The sequence below is a fragment of the Festucalex cinctus genome, chromosome 21 (genome assembly GCF_051991245.1).
Source record: "Festucalex cinctus isolate MCC-2025b chromosome 21, RoL_Fcin_1.0, whole genome shotgun sequence".
Taxonomy (NCBI): Eukaryota; Metazoa; Chordata; class Actinopteri; order Syngnathiformes; family Syngnathidae; genus Festucalex; species Festucalex cinctus.
This window is the reverse complement of record NC_135431.1, coordinates 909345-929941: the sequence shown is the minus strand read 5'-3', so window position 1 is coordinate 929941 and position 20597 is coordinate 909345. Positions and strand designations below refer to the sequence as shown.

Below are 20597 nucleotides of genomic sequence, written 5' to 3'. Positions count from 1 at the left end.
AACGTTATCAGATATGAATCCTGACACTTTGTGTTTAATTGTTTGCTTTAATGGTGAGTTTATAGACCAGCATCGTTTCCAATATGCCACGACGATTGAGACTTTTTTTTAAAAATTGAAAATAAATAAAAATGGACCATTTTCTTATATTCATTTTTCAACTACTGAATATATTTATTGAATTTTAATTTAATTTCAACGTAAACAAGTTTTGAAATGATTCATACAAACAAAAACAGGAGCGCACGTGAACAGACTGCAACGGAAGGGATTCAAACCCAGAATGGTAAAAAATGTTTTTCTTCAACCTTTTTACAATATCATCTTTAGTAAGGGTAAATGTGATGAATTATCTTCAATGAAACTTCTTTAATCGTATTTGTTAACCAAATAATAATGTGGCACTTTCTTCCAAATAATATCGTCCACAAAACCAGACCAATATGAAATGATTCGGGGTATTACGCTCATCTCTCTGCTAAAAAAGCATTAAGTCTCGTCGTCACATGTACGTCATAGTTATCACGTCATTTGTTATACTTTGTTGTAAAGACGAGGACGGCCGCTTGGCGGCGCTAACACGCCGTTCACCTTGCTGTGTCAGCCGCCAATCAAGCTCACGGGAGAAGCAGAAGAAGACGTTGAGTTTATTTTGAAGAAGTGGTGGGAGGAGTTGAAAAAACCGCGACGGCGTCACCAAGAAGTGGAAGTTAGTCGACGAAGCCTCAAGGAAAACCTGAACTCGTTTTCCAACAACACTTTTTTTGTTGTTGCTTGCGTCCGTGTTTGTGAGATAAAGAGCGAGTGAGGCAGGTGTGCCGCTCCCGGGCCCCTCCACCTGAGGCTGCGTGACGTCACGTCTTCCGGGTCGCCCACCGTCTCTCTCTCGACCGTGTGCGGACGACCGCAGCCATGCCGGACGTGCTGAGCGTCCCCGAGTTCATCGGCGAGTGCAACGACGACTACAAGGCGCCCACCACGTCCAACTTCTCCACGCGCATGACGTACTGCAGGAACGGCGTCAACGCCCTCGAGGAGGTCACGCGCACGCACACACGCACGGGGGCGCGCGCGTTCACTGATGAGTGGGCTCCATCTTGTATGTTTTGTTTGTCTCTTTGTTTGACCAACTTGTTGGTCATTCTCCATCTTTCTTTCCTACAGCCCTTGAGCAAGGCACAACTTGCGCCGTTGTCATTCATTGTGTGATTGATAGAATGGTCATGTGACCAAAAGAAAGTGTTGTTAACTTTAATGGTAACGTTGACAGGAAGTGACTCGTGACGGCGGCGGCCATGTTACAACACAACAGGAAGTAGAACTTCTCCCTTTTGGTCAACTGCGGGGAGGACGCCACTTCTTTTTTTTTTTTTTTGTCTTTTGTATCTTGCTGAGTCATATTTTGTGTGTGTTGCTGGTTCAGGTTCTGGATGGGGAGCGCTCGGTTCTGTCCAAGCTGAAGAAGGCGGTGAAGTCGGTGTACGCGTCGGGCCTCGGTGAGACGCTCAACATCGTCTTTTTCTTGTCTTCGTGTCGTCATGGCAACCACGAGATGTCTTACATGCTCAAATGCACACAAACTGCCACACTCAAAGGCGCGCACAAACATTCCGAAACGCACACATCGACACGCTCGCCCAAACTACTCGAGAAATAATGAATTGCACCGTTTTACATAATTAATCGCTCTGATTCACATTTTTTTTCCTACTAATGCTTCTACTTTATTTAACAAAGTTTGAAACAGGTATTGAGTAAAATATTGAAATTAATTTTTAATGAATTCATTTCAAATATGATTTTTTTTTCATGTGATATGGCGAAAGATGTCCAACTAATATGCTATTTTGCGTTTAGCTTTGGAAAGTGGCGCAAACTGAGATTTTTCCATCAAGCGTCAGGCAAGTAAAAAAAAAAAAAAAAATGAAAGTAAACATTAAAAAACAAAAAAAACAAACCTGTGTTCGCACATCTTCGCACCAGTGACTAACTTAACCGGAAGTAAATAAAACAATTTTTTTATTTTTTCTTAATGCTTTCAAAAATTTCTCCAGAGTTAGCGCTTTAATTTTGACAGTAGGGCTGTTCGATTATGGTAAAAATAATAAACCACGATTATTGTGGCAATAATTGACATCACGATTATTCAAATAATAATAATAATTATTATTATTATTATCATTATTATTATTATTCGTATTATTATTATCATCATCTTTGGTTCAAAAGAAGGACATGTTTAAACATCTAAAAATAAAATGACCAATTAAAAAAAAATTAAACAATTATGTATGTTTCTTTTGCACCAAAAGGAATTTATAATTAATAATAATAATAATAATGATAATAATAATAAATTCCAATGGCCAAATCCTCTGATTTCAGCATCTCAACAGCAATTGACTGTTTTCTGTAGTCCTTGATGAATTTAATTGATCAATTAGCAATTAAATAAATAAAATGAATTAAATCCTAATGAATTAATTGGAATTTAAAATCTGGCTCCAAAAGTTTACTCAATTATTCAAATAGTTGTCGATTAATTTGATAATCCATTACTTGTCAACAATTGCTGTTCAGATCCTGAAATCGGAGGATTTGGACATTGGAATTCAAATTAAATAATAATAATTGAATTGAATAATAATTGATTGGAATTGAAAATATGGCGATTACTCGATTATTCAAATAATTGTCGATTAATTTGATAATCGATGACTTGTCGATTAATCCATTCATTATAACAGCTCTCGATTGGTCCATTTTTGACCAATTTGTGACCGATAGATTATCTTCATTTGAAAATGATGATGGGTGTAGCTGTATATATTTATTTTTTTTTGAGCGCACACTCCCACATGTGCTCACACGCTCTCGCGCGCACACCGAGGTGTTTTTTTTTTTTTTTTCCCCAGACGCGTGAAACATTCCCGTCATTCCCGCTCGTGTCGCAGCATGTTGAAGGCAGCGCGCGGCCCTCAATTTTCACCCCGCCGAGTGACTCGGGGATGTGCGCGTGCGTGTTGCAGCCCACGCGGAGCACGAGGACCACTACGTGGCGGCCATGGAGAAGCTGGGCGACACCTGCATGAGCGGCGAGGACGCGGCGGTGGGCGCCGCCTTCCTCAAGTTCGCCGTCTTCAGCAAAGAGCTGACGGCGCTCTTTAAGAACCTGGTGAGAGGCGCCCCAGCAAACGGCGACGCCCTTCCCGCCTCACTGGCCCACGTGATGTCACTTCCTGTGTGCCAGGTCCAGAACATGAACAACATCATCTCCTTCCCGCTGGAGAGTCTGCTCAAGGGAGACCTGCGCGGCGTCAAAGGGGTGCGTCGTCACGCGTCCTCTCTCGCCATCGCCGCGGCAACGCGCTGACATGTAAACTAGGGCCCGACCGATTAGCCGGCTGCTTATTGGCCTTCAAACATAGGCCAAAACAAACTCAACTCAACTCAAGTTTATGTATAAAGCGCTTTAAGAACAGGCATCGCTGTATACAAAGTGCTGTACATAATCGTAAATATCGGTTGTGCAGTAAAGATAACAAAACAAGAACAAAGCAAACGGCCAATTTGTCCCCTTAAAACATTATAATCGAGGAAAAGTGAAGTTTCCGACGCTGTGAAAGTACCCTGAATGCACCATTTTGCTTGCGTTAGCATTAGCAACTAGCAAGTGTGTAGCGTTATGTTATTCTGCTTATTCTGTTGTCCCTAAGCGTCCTTGAAGTTGTTTAATGACATCGCAGTTGGATTTAACTATAAAACTAAATACACATCGTTAAGAATGACATCCACTGCATATTTTAAATACAAAACATGCTTCGTTTTTAAGACATCGCTAGCTTAGCGCTAACAGGAAGTGAGACTGCTAACAGGAAGTCGGCTTCACTACGGGAGTGTTTTTCCCTCAAATGACGAATATCCACACACCAATATTGTGAGAATACATTCTCACAGGAGAAATAACGCTACGCAAAGGCACAAATTCTTCCCAATGTGTGAAAAACATTGTTATTTTAATAGAATTCAATCGCAACTTTCCTCTTCTCACTGTAAGTGTGTAGCACAATGGCTGCACGGCACCACACTGCCCCCAAGAGGCCAAAACGCACAGGAACGCTCAGTATTTGTTTTTTTTTGTTTTTTTCCCAGTTGCTTTTATTTGAGTTTATTCGATTCTTATTTCACACTTATTGTTTTTGTTGTCTTTTCAAGTTATTATAATATTATAAAGTTGATATTTCAAGGACTTTCTTAGCCTAGAAAGTTCCAAGACTTGTGAAAATAACACAAGATAAGACAGCAGTTGTAAACAAGTAAGAATGGTTTTATTATTGACACATAAATCTCTATATATATATATTTTTTTTATATGGACTTGTCATTCAAAGCAGAGAAGCTTAATAGTGAGAGTTTGTGCACCCATTGAAAAGGAAGGAAGGGGTTCATTTGATGAATTACATATATTTTTAAATAATCGGCAGATTAATTGCTATTTATTTTTCCCTGCCAATAAAAATGCATATCGGTCGGGCCCTCCACGTAACCATGATGTCATATGTGCGCCACGCAGGACCTGAAGAAGCCGTTCGACAAGGCCTGGAAGGAATACGAGACCAAACTGTGAGAAGCGCTCGGCCGGACTTCCGCTTCCCGCGCTTTTATTTTGAAAGCGTGGCGTTTCCTCCACAGGTCCAAGCTGGAGAAGGAGAAGCGCGAGCACGCCAAGCAGCACGGGATGATCCGCACCGAGTTCAGCGGCGGCGAGATCGCCGAGGAGATGGAGAAGGAGCGGCGCGCCTTCCAGCTGAGCATGTGCGAGGTGGGTCAAAGGTCACGCAAACAGGAAGTCACGCCGGCGGATACAGCTGCTTGATTTGTGGAGAGGAATTTGGTCATTAATAATTGAAATCACAGGACAAGTATTTGGGGTTTTTTATGCATAAGAAAATGTTGAAACGTAGAAAAATATGAAGAAATAAATTTCTTTTAAGTGCTATAATTATGCAAGATTATTTTGGACCAAACAAGATTTATTATATTAGTCATTTTAAAATGATCAAAAGCTGCAAATATATACATTTAAACAACTCAAAATTAGTATTAATAAACTTGTTTTGTTCCGATTATGCCGATGATGTCTTTGCTCGCAGTACCTCCTCAAGGTCAACGACATCAAGGTCAAGAAGGGCGTCGACTTCCTGCAGAACCTCATCAAGTATTTCCACGCGCAGTGCAAGTAAGATCTGTCGCGCGCATGCAAATATAATCATTTTTGTTATATTCATGCATGTTATTAGGGCTTGGTTAAAAAAAATGGAATAATATCAAATCGATTTTCCTTTTCGAGAGTGATATCGATTCATAGATTTAGTTTTATTCACTATAGTTTGTTTTAACCCTCTTCTGTAGCACATTTCTTTCAAATATAAAGTGCATTACAAATTACGTAAATAGATTAATTTTATTATTATTATTTAATATATATTAATATATTTTTATACATTTTCATTTCATGAAATAAATATAAATGACAAATATTTTGAATTGCCTTAAAGTTCAATAATTCAGATAATTCAATAATTCAGGACATTGTTTTAAATATTTTTTTTGCTATATTTTATGGTTTTCTTCAGGGTAGTTTTAACCTTCATCTGTAGCACTTTGAGAGATCTTTGAAATGTAAAGAGCATTACAAAGTAAATACATTATTATTATTATTATTTTATTATTGTTATTAAATTGTATTTGAACAGTAAGTTTCAAGAACACAGCAAGATAAAACCAACAACAAATTTTAGGCCCTTAAGTAAAAAGTTATTTTCACTTGAAGTTAAATTGATTTATTTTTTCTTGAATTTATAGATAATAGACGTATTAAAAGTATGGTTTTATGTGCTTTAAAAAAAACGTTTGTTTTTTTTAAAGCCAGCCCTATTTACATAAACACACGCGCGCACGCAGTTTCTTCCAGGACGGACTGACGGCCGTCGAGAGCCTCAAACCCTCCGTGGAGAAAATGGCGTCCGAGTTGACGGCGGTGAGTACGGACGGACGGACGAACTTTGAACCCCAAGTCTGACGAGCGCGCGCGCGACGTCGCAGATCAAACAGACGCAGGACAGCGAGAGGAAGCAACTGGCGCAGCTCCGAGACGTCCTCAAGTCGTCGTTGCAGTCGGAGGCCAAAGAGGTCGGATCGGCGACGACGAGGGAGGGGGGAGGTCTCTCGCCGGTGGGCGGTGCCTAAACTGCTCACATGACTGATTGACAGGACGCTGCGGCCAAGCAGAAGCAAGGCTACAGCCTGCACCAGCTGCAGGGCAACAAGGCGCACGGCACGGAACGCTCGGGAGTTTTGTCCAAGAGGAGCGAGGGGTGAGTCTGCGTCGCGTCGCGTCGCGTCGCGTCGCGTCGCGTCGCGTCGCGTCGCGTCGCGTCGCGTCGCGTGACCACGCCCGCAACAGCGCCAACATGTGGTCTCGCTTGTCATCGCGCAGGCTGAGGAAGGTTTGGCAGAAGAGGAAGTGCTCGGTGAAAAACGGCTTCCTGACCATCTGCCACGCCACGGTGAGGCCCCGCCCACCGGCCACCGCCGCAGAAACGCACGCGTTTGCCTTTTAATTCGGCTTCGTTTGTTTTTTGTTGTTTTGTTGAAGTTTTTACACCAAGAGTCAAACGACCAATCGGGACAAAGCAAGCGGAAAAGCAAGAAAATGAGGAAGAGGAGGAGGAGGAAGAGCTTAAGGAAAAGGATAACAGACAGAAGGGTTTTCATTTAACTCATTCAAGCCCAAAAACGTGTAAAAACGTTCTTAATACTTTGTCATTCACTCCCAAAAACGTGTTTACACGTTTTGTTTTGTTTTTTGTTTTTTTTTCTTTAATGCAAGAACGGCTGACATGAAGAAGTGGCTTAAAGCAATGGTAGTTATTAAAATCACGGCCAATAGGTGGCAGCAGAGTCTAAGAGATTAGCCAGGTCCATGTTGCAACAAGCTCTGTTTGTCATTGTTTTCACCAGGAATGTCAATATTGATAACAAATTAGCCATATTCTCATGATAATGGCTGCAAAATGGAAACGGATACAAATATACTTTTTTTTTTTTTTTCCTGATGAAAGAAGAGATTAATCTTTCTTTTTGTAGGTTCCATGTTTTTACAGGAATAGAACACAATATTTTGTGGGCCTTGCAAAATCTGTCAATGAAAATGGCTGAGTTAAAATTTTTGTGAACTTCTTTTGAGGAGTTTTTGTTTTTGTTTGTGCCCCGTCAATGACAATGACACCACGGATGAAGGGGGCGGAGTTTGATTCGGGTTCAAAACAAAACATATTTTTAGTTCTTGAAATGTGTTTTTTTTTCTTCCAGGCCAATCGCCCACCAGCCAAACTGAACTTGCTGACGTGCCAGGTGAAGAAGAACGCCGACGACAAGAGGAACTTTGACCTCTTCTCACGTAGGTGCCGCCACAACAACAACTCGTGAGCACAAACTCACAAACGTGCGTGAAAATGTCACGACAACAATGTCATTTATGACCTTCCAACAAAATTAACCTACGCTAAACTGTTAGCAAACACAATTAGCATTAGCGCACTAGCAGTTACCACTTGCGGTAAACAAACACTACAATTTCAACACACACACATCCTTATATCAACATTAAACATGTAAATGTGTCTTTAAAAGTCGCTTCCAGACGATGTGTCAACATTATTCCACGAGTAAACAAAGAGTAGAGCTAGCTAGCCGTTAGCAACATGAGGTGAATAACTTCCTGTTCCGGGCTTCTTCTTGTGAACGTTTGAGCGCTTGAGTGCCCTCTATTGGTTAATGTGTTGAACAACCTATATGTCATCTTTGTTGTGTGCTTACAGGTTCAAAGTCTTGTTTATTTTTTCAGGTCATGTGATGTGGGAAAAGGCTTACAAAAAAAAAAAAAAGAGAGAGAGGTGGCTTTTGAATGATTGATATCGTGATAAATCGTGATACGCAAGTATGCCGATATTTGTGGTTAATATACAGCCACTATCACGGCTCCATTGTTGACTTGAGCAATTACTTTGGCGGGCCACTAGGGGGAGCACCTCACAACCGTGGCGGGAAAATGGACGTGAGTCTTCAGGCGAAGAAGACTCATCATGGAAGACGTTTCGATGAAAAACCTGTATTATATCTTAACATTTTAAAAACACATTTTTTGTTTCGACTTTTTTGAAGCACACAATTTCTGAGCAATATTAATTTAATTGGATTTAATATTGAAGTAATTTTATTGGCTTTAAAATTTAATTAATTTTATTTATGTATTCACATGCTGCTCATTTCTTTACAAAAAATGGTGTCACAGTTTATAAAATGACACAATTGACTATGTGGCTGACTGATATGTTGCATTGATTGATTTTTTTTTCGTGGATATATATATATATATTATATAATGATAATGGCGGTATCGTCATATCACGAGATCATCGTTAGCGTCCGCCTTATATGGTATCGTGAGGTTCCCCACCCCTACTTTTGAACAGGGGTGTGTAGACTTTTTCTATGAACTATGACGAGTCGACTTGAACGTGATCCCAGACCGGTTTTGTGGTTGCTTGTTGTCCCCCTCAGACGACCGGACGTATCACTTCCAGGCGGAGGACGAGGCCGAGTGCCAGATGTGAGTAGCGACTCCGCCCCCTTTTTTGTTGACCTCCGTGGCGGTGACACACGTCCATCCGTCTGTTGTCCGCAGATGGATGTCGGTCCTGCAGAACAGCAAAGAAGAAGCGCTGAGCAAAGCCTTCAAAGGCGACCAGGACGAAGGCGACAACATCGTGCAGGAGCTCAGCAAGGCCATCGTCGCCGACGTCAAGAAGATGGACGGAAACCGCGTCTGCTGCGACTGCCGCGCGCCAGGTCAATATACAATAGGCTGACCAGACGACACGCGGATCGTTGACAAAGCTAACGCTAGTTTTGTTAGCTAAGTTAGCTAGCTTTAGCTTTGATTGAGCGTCTTGCCGGTGGCGGTGCAGGTCCCTCGTGGTTATCCACCAACCTGGGCGTGCTGATCTGCATCGAGTGCTCGGGGATCCACAGGGAGATCGGGGTGCACTACTCCAGGATCCAGAGCCTGGACCTGGACGTGCTGGGAACGTCCGAGCTGCTGGTGAGTCCGATCGCTCGCTCGCTCGGCCGGCAGCGGCGGGAAAGCATAATGCCAAACGTGGCGCCGCTCTCGTTCTTTCAGCTGGCCAAGAACGTCGGGAACGCCGCCTTCAACGACATCATGGAGGCGGAGCTTTCGGCGGGGGGCGTGGCCAAGCCGGAACCCACCAGCGACATGTGAGTAGGGAAACATTTGCTAGCTTTCTCGAAACGAGATGGAAAAATCGTAATAATAATGACAATGAACGGTGATAATAACACAAATTTAAAATAATAATTAATAATAATAATAATAATTACAAATAATGATGATAATGCTAGCTTTAGAAGGAAACTAGATGTAATAATAATAATGAATGATGATAAAAATTTAAAATAAAAGTAACAATAAATAATAAAAAATAATAATAATGCTAACTTTAAAAAGAATCTAGATAGAAAAATAATGAACGATGATGCTAAAAATGAACATCATAAAATAATTAATAATAGTAATTAAACATAATGACAATGATGATAATAATAATGATATGATTAATAATTAAAATAATAATTAAAAATAATAATAATTAAAAATAATAATGATAATGCTAGCTTTAGAAAAAAACTAGATGGAAACATATTAATAATAATAATGAATGATGATAATACAAATTTAAAATAAAAAAATAATGATAATAATAAATAAAATAATAATAATACTAATGCTAGCTTTAGAAAGAAACTAGATAGAAAAATAATAATGAACGATGATGCTAAAAATTAACATAATAAAATAATAATAATTAAAAATAATGACAGTGAGGATAATAATAATAATAATAGTAATGCTAGCTTTAGAAAGAAACTAGATAGAAAATACTTTTTAGGAGGATAGGGACAAGAAAAAGTGAGATTTGGTAGATCTTGATCACATGACACCTGTCCATCAATTTATACTCGATAAAATGATTGCGTGTCTTTGGTCAAATTGATCAAGAGTCAAAAATGTGTCCATGACACAAAGAGTAATAATCAAAGTGCGTGCTTGCGCAGGCAGAGCCGCAAGGACTTCATCACGCGCAAGTACGTGGACAAGGCGCTGGTCCGCCGCCGCTGCGGCGCCGACGCCGACGAGCGCCTGCGGGCGCTCTACCAGGCGGTGCGCGAGCGCGACATCCTGGCGCTCGTCCAGGTCTACGGCGAGGGCGTCGACCTCACCGAGGCCTTCCCGCAGCCCAACCAGCACGTACGGCCTTCGCCTTCGTCATCGTCATGACGACGACGACGATGATGACGATATGTGAACACAATTTTCAGGAGCCCGGCGAAACGGTCCTCCATCTGGCCGTGCGCATGGCGGACAGGGACTCGCTGCACATCGTCGACTTCCTGGCGCAGAACAGGTGACGTCGGCAAACGCCATCGGCCAACACTGTGCGTGCGCGTAACTGCTCGCGCGCGCTTTTGTTGCAGCGGCAACCTGGACAAGCAGACGAGCGCCGGAAGCACGGCGTTGCACTACTGCTGCCTGACGGACAACAGCGAGTGCCTCAAACTTCTGCTTCGAGGGAAAGCGTCCGTCGCCATCAGTGAGTCCGGCAACGGCGTCGGCCGCCATCTTGACAAGCGTTCGTTCCATCCCGTCGTATATGACTGGATAGCCCATGCAGGGCGGCCATCTTGTTACTCCCACTTCGCCAGCACACTACTGCATCAACTATACGTACAGATGAGACATAAACAGCTCGCAGGAAGTTAGTATAAGGCCGGAGGCGGGGTTTGTGCAAAAACAAAAATGTCCTTCGTTTTACTCTTTGGTAATTAATGCATGAGTCTTGATTTTAAAGTCAATTTTATTTTGATATTAACTGGAAAAAGGACGTTTGAAAGTGTGTCACACAGAAGTGACATCATCCAGCAGCAGCCAATAGAAAAGCACCAAAAGATGACGTCACTCCCACGCTGTTTTTTCAACATTAAATATTGCGTACATTTTTTAAAAACCAAAACTAATACTAAAACTAAGCATTTATTAAAGAACCACCCTGAAAACTATTTAGAACTAAATAAAAAAAAAAACTTTAAATGAAATAAAAACGGACTAAAATGAATATTCAAAAACTATAATAATTGTGTTAGCATGTTAGCACTAGCCCCTTGTGTGTGTGTGTGTGTGTGTGTGTGTGTGTGTGTGTGTGTGGGTGTGTGTGTGCATGTGTGCAGCCAACGAGTGCGGCGAAACACCGCTGGACATCGCCAGACGACTTGGACACACCCAATGCGAAGAACTGGTGAGCATCCGTTTGGTTTTGTTAGCCTCGTTTTGTTGACGTTGAACAAGCTAATCTCACTGTCGTCATGCTATGCTAAGCTAAAACCGGGTTTTGTTCGAAAGAACAAATTCTGAACCCAGAATTTCGGACGTGATCAATAAAGTACCCGCAGAATGAAACTGCAGCGCTATGCTAACGCTAAGCTAAAGCTTAAAACACAAAATGCTACGCTTAAGCTAAGTTTTAAGGGGATGAAAACATAACGCTATGCCAACCCCGAGCTACGCTTGCGTGTCAGCTGACTCAGGCCCAGTCGGGAAAGTTCAACGTCCACGTGCACGTGGAGTACGAGTGGCGTCTCCATAACGACGACCTGGACGAGAGCGAGGACGAGCTGGACGACAAGGTGAGCGACGTCGACGCGAGCGTCCGACCGCTTTTGTGCTAACGTAACGCGTGAATGTTACCACGCCTCAGCCCAACCCGCCCCGCCGCGACGAGCGCGAGCGTCCCGTCAGCTGCTTCGTGGGCGGCGGCGGCGCCGCTGGCGGCGTTCCCGCCGCCGCCGCCGCTTCGCCGTCCGCCAGACACCGCGGCCAGATGATCCCCAGCATGATGATCAGCAACGAGACGTACGGCGCCCTGCTGGAGCGACACCTGCCGGCCGGGCCCAACCCCCCGCTGCCGCCCAGGGCCCCCGCCAGAGGGCCGGCCGCCAAACCGGCCGCCATGGAGAACATCGGACGGCAGAGGTCGTCGTCCGACCCGCCGGCGCTAAACGTCACCCCTGAAAGAAACACCTCCATATACGGTGAGTACGACTTCCTGTCTGCGACTCTCACTTCCTGTCCGTGAATGTCAACCAATACGCCCCTCCCACCAGTTCTCCCACTGGCTCCTCCCCCTCCTCCTCCTCCTCCTCCTCTTCCGCGGACCGCACCCTTTGCCTCCTTGGGGCCGCCTCCCGCTGCAGCCACCAACTCCGCTGCCCCGCCTCTGCCTCTGGCTCCGCCTCCTCACAAAAAAGCACCGCCCCCACCCAACAGGCACGTCACGTGACACAGGCACAATGAAAACCGCTCTCAGTTCACACTTTCACCCAATGTCATATATGAAAATAGAAAAGAAAAAAGTTGTGACGTGACTTTTATGCAAACTGATTCCAGATCAAACAATCCGACTCCACAGACTTCGTATCTTGGAAGAACTCGGTCAGACAGACGAGGTACGCAAACACACGCACGCACGAACGCACACACGCGTGTCATGATGCTAACATGAAATCTCCGCGTAGCTTCTCAGGTGCAGTCTCCTCGAGACTCCTCCCCCCCAACGCCAAAACCGAGGACCACCTTCAGCGTAAGTCCTCGTGGATGATGATGACGATTCTGCTTCGTGGTCGTCATCGTCTTTTTGGCGCATTTAAAAGAATTGCAGAATCTTTCGTGGTTTTTTTGGGGAGTAACAAGATGGCCGCCCCTGTGACTTCAACGGCTTGCACGGGCGCGTACGGGCTATCGGCTATCCAGTACAAGCCATTGGGTGTCCTCTTCCTACTTCCTGCTTTGTAGTTTTAATTTTTGGGACTTTTGCTTGTGCGGGCGCAGGCGTCCAGACCCAAAAGGGTGCGGGCCATCTACAGGTGTTCGGCCGACAACCCTGACGAGCTGACGTTCGAGGAGGGCGAGGTGATCGTGGTGGAGGGCGAGGAGGACAGCGAGTGGTGGGTGAGTGAGCGAGCGAGCGAGCGGGATTTTATTTTGGTTTACCGGACAGGAAATGGATCGCTATCTAATGGCTCGCTGTGCTTGTTTCGCTTTCAGGTGGGCCACGTGGAGGCGGAGCCTGCGCGGCGGGGAGTCTTTCCTGTCACTTTCGTGCATTTCATCACAGAGTGACTCACGGAGTCCTCAAGGAGCCAAAAAAGTGGAATTGTTCCTGTTTGTGTTCAAATATTTGTTGTTTAGATTTGCATTTCGCATTATGTTAGCGCTAAGCTAGCGGACTTCAAGGCTAGCCTATGTTTAAGTTGTCTTTGTTTGCACGTGTAGTTTTAGCGTGACCGTCAACTGGGAGTGGCAATAAATCTGTTGAAGCCTCAAGTCATATCACAAACTATGATGTCATATAGTTACATATTAATGACAGAAAGTTCATTTGTTAGCATAAGAGGAGAGATGGGCCAGCGTCGCGTTTGTTACAGAGGACCAAAGGTGACTCAAGAAAAAACTAAATAATAAATGTGTCATGATTTGTTACATTATTTTATATGTACGACTGTAATTTTAAGGTGTATTTTTTTTTTAGTAATATTGGGGGCACTTTTGTTTTTTGCGTATATAATTGTGTAATTTTCATTTTTTTTTTCTTTATTTTTTAGTTTTTCCTGACATATTCTGTTTTAAAAAAATATTTTTTGACAGATAAACAGACAAAATACATGAAATAAAAGGAGAGAAAAACAAAAAAATACCGTACATCATAGCGAAAAAAAAAACATATAGAAAGCAAGTGAGTCCGACAGGTGGCGGTAGACAGAAATTGGCGCTGTTATCCGTCGCCGAAGAAGAAAAAAAACCGGATGTAATCGCCCAGCAAACTTGAGTGGAAACAAGCGCACATCTTGTGTCCACATTGTGGAACTTAATGTCAATTTCTTTGGCATTTGACGGCTTTTTCTCGAACGGAAGATGTTAAGTCAACGCAAAAGTGAGGTGATGGTTCCGGCCGAGGAAAGCGACCAGCTGCTTATTCGTCCGCTGTGAGTTGAATTTCAATTCAACTTTCACTTCTTTCTCTGTTCGCCCGCCAGACTACGAAACGACACTTGCTCCTATAATACATTAAATGTATTTTTTTTTAAGCTCAAACCCCTAAATCTTAACTATTTGTTATGTGCGCTAAAAAAAACAACAACTATGTTTTCCGTTGTTACGCGTGATACATTCTTTGAAATCGGACTGTTTGACCACACAGGAGTTTCGAACCCAGAACCTCTTGACTGTGGTGCGGACATAACTAACCACTTTAACAGTACTATTGCAGATTAATACCAGTTCAGTTCAGTTTTTTTTTTTTGTTGTTGCTCTCCTGTTTTTCGAAAATGATGAATAAACATGTGATTAATGTGACTAATGATTAATAAAGTTCTAAAATAAAAAATAAACTGAATTTGTGTTTTTTTTTTGTGTGTCTGTGTGTAGCGGCGCAGGCCAAGAGGTGGGACGTTCCTGCATCATCCTGGAGTTTAAAGGGCGCAAAATTATGGTATGTACGAGCTTCCTTATTGTTTGATGGCGGTGGCGTGCGATGACATCACGAGCGCCTCGTCGTTGTCGTCGTCGTCTCGCAGCTGGACTGCGGCATCCATCCGGGCCTGGAGGGCATGGACGCGCTGCCGTACATCGACCTCATCGACCCGGCCGAGATCGACCTGCTGCTCATCAGCCAGTCAGTCCAAAAAAAAATATAAAAAAATTCTGAGAGTTGCCACATTTTTTTTTATGTGTGTATTTTTTGTCTGTGGTCTTCAGCTTCCATCTGGACCACTGCGGCGCTCTGCCCTGGTTCCTGCAGAAGACCAGCTTCAAAGGCCGCACCTTCATGACGCATGCCACCAAAGCCATCTACCGCTGGCTGCTGTCCGACTACGTCAAAGTCAGGTGCCTTCCATCCTCGCCTTTTAGGTTTTTTAATATTTTGAATTTTACTGTTGCCTGTGCTGTCACCAGGGTTTGGTACTAGGAGTGTGGCGATATATCGATATCGCGATAAATCGTGATACTTTATCTCCCGATAGATTATCGTTACGCTTACGCAAGTATGGAAATATTTGTAGTTCATATACAGCCACCAGAATGGCTCTATTGTTGATTACTTATGGAGCAATAACTTGGTGGGCCAGTAGGGGGAGCGATTCATAAGAGTGGCGGGGAAATGGATGCTAACCTTCAGGTGAAGAAGACTCATCAGCTTCAGCTTACTTTGACTTTTGTAAAACTGACTCAGTTAAGTAGGAGTTGTGGATTTTGACAAATTTGAAAAAAAAAAAAAAGAATTATCAAAGTAGTTGTAATTTTTTTTTTTTTTTTTTGGGACAAAAATTTGGGGGAAAAAATAATTGATCTCTATACACAAAATGAAACCGATATTAGAAATTGGAACACAATAATTACCAATAATTATAAAATAATAATAATTATAATAATAAATAAATAATTCCAAAACAAATACACAAAATGCATACGGAAAGCGATGTTGTAAAATGCAGTTAGCCAGGGATTGGCGGCGGCCATCTTGAGCTGGGCGGTGACCCCCTGGCGACCCTTTTTTTTTTTTTTTTTTTTTAGCAACATCTCGGCGGACGACATGCTGTACACGGAGACGGACCTGGAGGAGAGCATGGAAAAGATCGAGACCATCAACTTCCACGAGGTGAAGGAGGTGGCCGGCGTCAAGTTCTGGTGCTACCACGCCGGACACGTCCTGGGCGCCGCCATGTTCATGATCGAGATCGCCGGCGTCAAGCTGCTCTACACGGGCGACTTCTCGCGCCAGGAGGACCGCCACCTGATGGCCGCCGAGATCCCCAGCGTCAAGCCGGACATCCTCATCACGGTCGGCCGGCCGGCGCGACCTTTTGTTTTGTTTGTGACGCCGCCTGCCGGTTGCCATGGTGACATGTGGACGTGCGTTTCAGGAGTCGACGTACGGGACGCACATCCACGAGAAGCGCGAGGAGCGCGAGGCGCGTTTCTGCAACACGGTCCACGACATTGTCAACCGGGAGGGCCGCTGCTTGATTCCCGTCTTTGCGCTGGGACGAGCGCAGGAGCTTCTGCTCATCCTGGGTAAGCAAAGATGCGCACCCGTGGACAAACTTGTTTTTTTTTTAAATTTTTTAAGATTTCATGTTTTTTTTTTGTTTTTTTTAAGCTCAGCCCTAATGTTTCAGTGATTTATTTTATTTTATTATTTATTTTTTAGTTATGTTTTTATTTAAAGTCAGTGATTTTAAAAAAAAAAAATTATTTACCTTTTTTTAAGTTATTATTATTATTTTTTTTTAAAGCTCAGCGTTAATGTTTGTCAGTGATTTATTTTATTTTAATTTTTTAAAGATTTTTTTTTTAAAGCTCGGCCCTAATGTTTGTCAGTGATTTATATTATTTAAAAAAAATATTTTTTTGTATTTAAAGCTTAGCCCTAATGTTTGTCAGTGATTTTTTACCTTTTTTTATTTTCTTCATTTTATTTCATTTTTTCCCCCCCTTGTTTGTGTTGTTTTGCGCGTGCGCGCGCTTAGACGAGTACTGGCAGAACCACCCGGAGCTGCACGACATCCCCATCTACTACGCGTCGTCACTGGCGCGCAAGTGCATGGCCGTCTACCAGACGTACATCAACGCCATGAACGACAAGATCCGCAAGGCCATCAACGTCAACAACCCGTTCGTCTTCAAGCACATCAGCAACCTCAAGGTGGCTAACGCTAACGCCTCGCTAGCTCTGGCGCTCGCGCTCACTTCCTGCGTGCACGTGCGGCAGAGCATGGACCACTTTGACGACATCGGGCCCAGCGTGGTGATGGCGTCGCCCGGCATGATGCAGAGCGGCTTGTCCCGGGAATTGTTTGAGAGCTGGTGCACCGACAAGCGGAACGGCGTCATCATCGCCGGATACTGCGTGGAGGGCACGCTCGCCAAGGTGCCACAAAAATAGATATACCTCAAATGCACATGAAATTGAACAAAAAATCTTAAAACAACATTATATACTGACAAACGTTCATTTAATATAGAATTATTATTATTATTTTTTTTAATACTTTAATACTCATGTGGGAAAACTAGCTTCGATTAATATGGACCGATGAATCGGTTGTGGCGGATTCACGATTGCGTGTTGCAGCACATCATGACGGAGCCGGAAGAGATCAGCACCATGTCGGGTCAGAAGCTCCCGTTGAAGATGTCGGTGGACTACATCTCCTTCTCGGCGCACACCGACTACCAGCAGACCAGCGAGTTCATCCGCGCGCTCAAGCCGCCGCACGTGGTAAGTGGGCGGGGGGCGCCGGCGAGCCGACGAACTCGACATCCCCTCGTGGCCGTTGGCAGATCCTGGTCCACGGCGAGCAGAACGAGATGGCCCGGCTGAAGGCGGCGCTCATCCGCGAGTACGAGGACAACGAGCAGGTCCACATCGAGGTCCACAACCCCAGGAACACCGAGGCCGTCACGCTCAACTTCCGCGGCGAGAAGCTGGCCAAGGTGCGTTGGCGGGAGAAGGCGGAGGCGAAGGCGGAGGCGAAGGCGGCGTGACGCCAAACTCAAGTCAACTTTGCCGCAGGTGATGGGCTCGCTGGCCGACAAGACGTGCGCGCAAGGTCAGAGGGTGTCCGGCATCCTCGTCAAAAGAAACTTCAACTATCACATCCTCACGCCGGCCGACCTCTCAGGTGGGCGTGGCACACAGCTCACAAAATGCCACCTTTTTTTTTTTTTTTTTCAATTTTCTCGACAGTTACTTGCCTTCTTTTTCAGTTTTTCTTTTTTTAGATTGAGTTATAGAGATTGACCAATATCTTGTTGTTTTTTCAGGGCAGGCCGATAACCGATAATTGATCTTCAGTTTCACTCAAAGAGAAAATATTGACTTTAATTATTTTTAACCATATGTTTATTGAACAACTTTTAAGATTATAAACCTTAAAAAATATATACAAAAATCTAAATATTAAAAATATATACATATTAAAAAAAAAACTTAATCTAAAAAAATAAATAAATAATCTCAGTATTAGACATCTTTGTGTTAAAATTCTAACAAAACATTCAGGGGCCTCCAAAGGTCATTAGCATGCATTATTTATTTATTAATATTCAGTGAATAAAGTTTTCCAAAATATCTGAAAAGTTACATTTCTACTTATAAATTGATGCCAATAATCGGTCTTATCCCTCCTCTTTGTTTATTGAGTTGTAGTTGTTTTTTTTGTTTGTTTGTTTTTTTTTTAATGTTTTTTTTAGTTTAGTTTTGAACGGCCATTTTTTTGGGGGGGTGGGGGGACTCATTTTTGTGATATCGCCAAAAGAAAATGTGCTTGGGGAAGCCCTTTACTGATTGGCTGACAGGTTTCTGTTGAAAATATCCACCAATCGGCACGATGATCATCACGTTCGTCGCCCTAAAAGGTTCTCTTGAATTGCGCAAACAGTGAGTGTGGGCGGGATCATGCGTTGTCACGTGACCCGCCCCGTCATGTGACGTCATCGCTGTCGTTTCAGAGTACACGGAACTGAACGTGGGCACAGTCACGCAAACGCAGGCCATCCCCTACACGGGACCCATCTCGCTGCTGGTCAGCCAGCTCCGCTGCCTGACAGGTATGACACGCGTATGACACGCGTATGACACGCGTATGACACACGTGTCGCGCGCTCTCTCCGCGCTAATCGGTCACGTGAGGCCATTTTTGCGTCCAGGCGACGTGGAGCAGGTGGAACCCGCGGAGAAGATCACCATCCGGATCTTCAAGACCATCACTCTGGTCCACGAGGCCGGCATGGTCCTGCTGGAGGTAATCATTTTGCCGACGACGACTCGATGGCGGCTGTCAATCAAACGTGCGTGCGTGTCTTGTCAGTGGCTGGCCAACCCGCTCAACGACATGTACGCCGACGTGGTGACCACGGTGGTTCTGGAGGTCCAGTCCAACCCCAACGCCCAGAAGAGTCAGTCGATATCGCTGAAACTTTTTCACCCGGTCCCCACTTGACCTTTCACACCCACTGTTTTTTTTGTTTTTTTTTCAGTACTGGAAGCTCGCCGGGAAACTTTTGACCAGGAAGTCTTCATTGAGAGACTGGAACTCATGCTGCAGTGAGTCTAGTCCCTTTTTACAAGTCTCAAGAACCAGTTATAGTCATAATCCAAATTGCGCTACGATTTTTTTTACTCGTCCTAAGTCTATATAACTAGGCCTAGTTTTAGTCCAAGTTCAAGTGAATCATAATTCCAGTCATAGTTACTTTCTAGTCTTGGTCCTAAACTTAAATGTGCTAGTCCTAGTTTTCTAGTTTAGTTTTTTGTACAAGTCTTAATTCTAATTTCTACTCTAGTCAAATTTGTAGTCTAGTTTCTACTCCGATATCCAGTTCTTGTTCTTGTCTAATCGTAGTTTTTAATCAGAGTACTTGTTATAGTTTAGTAGTCCACAACACTGTTTAGTCTAATCCTAATTTTAGCCCAAATTCAAGTCCCAGTTCATGCAAATCATAATTCCCAATCATAGTTAGTGTCGAGTCTTGGTACTAAAAATGTGTTAGTCCTAGTTTAGTTTCTTGCACAAGTCATAGTTCTAATTTCTACTGGAGTCGTAATTTTTAGTCTAGTCCTAGTTTCGACTCCGATATCCAGTTCTAGTTCTTGTCAAGTCTTAGTTTTTAATCATCGTAATTAGTCTGTAGCTAGTCCTAGTTTTTTCTCCATGTTCCAGTCTCCGGTCATGCAAATCACGTACAAATACAAATCGGTCCTAATCCTGGAACTAATTTGGGTCCTTGTTTTAGTCCTAGTCCAAAACCGATTTTTAACCATAAGGTCCCTCGGTTGTAGTACCCTGTCCAAAAGAAAAGTCTTTGTGTGTGTAGCGATATGTTCGGAGAGGACTGCATCGATTTCAAAGATGGCGACAAGGTGACGGTCAGCGTGGACGGCGCGTTGGCTCACGTGGACCCCGAGACCCGCGTGAGTATCGAACCCGAAGGCAGAATGGCTCGATGTGCACTTGGTTCTTTTTGCTGGGCTCTCTTGAGTCGTCCGTTCCCCGCAGGAGGTAACGTGTGCCGAGGACGAGTCCCTGAGGGACATGTTGGAGGTGGCCGTCCATCGGCTGTACGACGCCCTCTGCCCCGTCGCCTGAGCGGGAGAACTCGTCATCAAGTTTGTTTGACAACACTTTTTTTTTTCATAATAAAAGAACTGTACAAATGCTATCCAGACTCCATCCCGTTTATCGCCATAGCAACCACAGATTGTGGCCGTGAGTGTGCGCTTTTGTAATCTTGACATTTTTGGGGACACGGATCGCTTTCCACGATCGCTTGCACCGACGACCGAAGAAGGTCGACCATCTCCAATTCTGTCCGTCGCCAGAGAGATTGCGACATTCCC

At 43.9% G+C, this 20597-nt stretch overlaps 2 protein-coding genes across 4 annotated transcripts; both read left to right on the top strand.

Moving 5' to 3' along the window:
• The first annotated feature begins 555 nt into the window (after positions 1-555).
• LOC144010634 (arf-GAP with SH3 domain, ANK repeat and PH domain-containing protein 2-like) lies at positions 556-13683 on the top strand. 3 transcript variants are annotated; one of them, XM_077511041.1, is made up of 27 exons: positions 556-1038; positions 1424-1496; positions 3030-3175; positions 3251-3325; positions 4574-4623; positions 4693-4822; positions 5154-5239; positions 5965-6040; positions 6106-6192; positions 6274-6377; positions 6500-6569; positions 7375-7462; positions 8626-8674; positions 8750-8913; positions 9033-9166; positions 9248-9342; positions 10201-10393; positions 10465-10550; positions 10621-10736; positions 11371-11438; positions 11719-11826; positions 11898-12231; positions 12304-12466; positions 12587-12645; positions 12715-12779; positions 13028-13147; positions 13244-13683. In XM_077511041.1, the coding sequence occupies exons 1-27, from the start codon at positions 913-915 to the stop codon at positions 13316-13318; spliced, it is 2940 nt and encodes a 979-aa protein (XP_077367167.1). In that variant the 5' UTR covers positions 556-912; the 3' UTR covers positions 13319-13683. The 3 variants fall into 3 exon arrangements, with proteins under 3 accessions (XP_077367167.1, XP_077367168.1, XP_077367169.1); XM_077511042.1 differs by lacking the exon at positions 556-1038 and adding an exon at positions 1049-1099; XM_077511043.1 differs by lacking the exon at positions 556-1038 and having other exon boundaries at positions 1107-1496; positions 2916-3175.
• A 163-nt stretch (positions 13684-13846) lies between these two features.
• On the top strand, positions 13847-20419 carry LOC144010637 (cleavage and polyadenylation specificity factor subunit 3-like). Its single transcript, XM_077511046.1, has 17 exons — positions 13847-14181; positions 14624-14687; positions 14773-14870; positions 14954-15082; positions 15770-16037; positions 16120-16270; positions 16726-16901; positions 16968-17126; positions 17331-17477; positions 17540-17692; positions 17772-17880; positions 18710-18808; positions 18908-19002; positions 19069-19156; positions 19238-19304; positions 20075-20171; positions 20257-20419. Exons 1-17 carry the CDS (start codon positions 14111-14113, stop codon positions 20344-20346), a joined length of 2061 nt encoding a protein of 686 aa, XP_077367172.1. The 5' UTR covers positions 13847-14110; the 3' UTR covers positions 20347-20419.
• Positions 20420-20597: the final 178 nt, after the last annotated feature.

What these genes read in the sequence shown, in the direction of transcription:
- LOC144010634 (XM_077511041.1), top strand. Translation starts at nt 913, where the DNA reads ATGCCGGACGTGCTGAGCGTCCCCGAGTTCATCGGCGAGTGCAACGAC. An exon ending in GGTGTACGCGTCGGGCCTCG is followed by an intron (nt 1,497 to 3,029) that starts GTGAGACGCTCA and finishes TGCGTGTTGCAG; the next exon opens with CCCACGCGGAGCACGAGGAC. An exon ending in TTGTCCAAGAGGAGCGAGGG is followed by an intron (nt 6,378 to 6,499) that starts GTGAGTCTGCGT and finishes GTCATCGCGCAG; the next exon opens with GCTGAGGAAGGTTTGGCAGA.
- LOC144010637 (XM_077511046.1), top strand. Translation starts at nt 14,111, where the DNA reads ATGTTAAGTCAACGCAAAAGTGAGGTGATGGTTCCGGCCGAGGAAAGC. An exon ending in TTAAAGGGCGCAAAATTATG is followed by an intron (nt 14,688 to 14,772) that starts GTATGTACGAGC and finishes GTCGTCTCGCAG; the next exon opens with CTGGACTGCGGCATCCATCC. An exon ending in CGCTCAAGCCGCCGCACGTG is followed by an intron (nt 17,478 to 17,539) that starts GTAAGTGGGCGG and finishes GGCCGTTGGCAG; the next exon opens with ATCCTGGTCCACGGCGAGCA.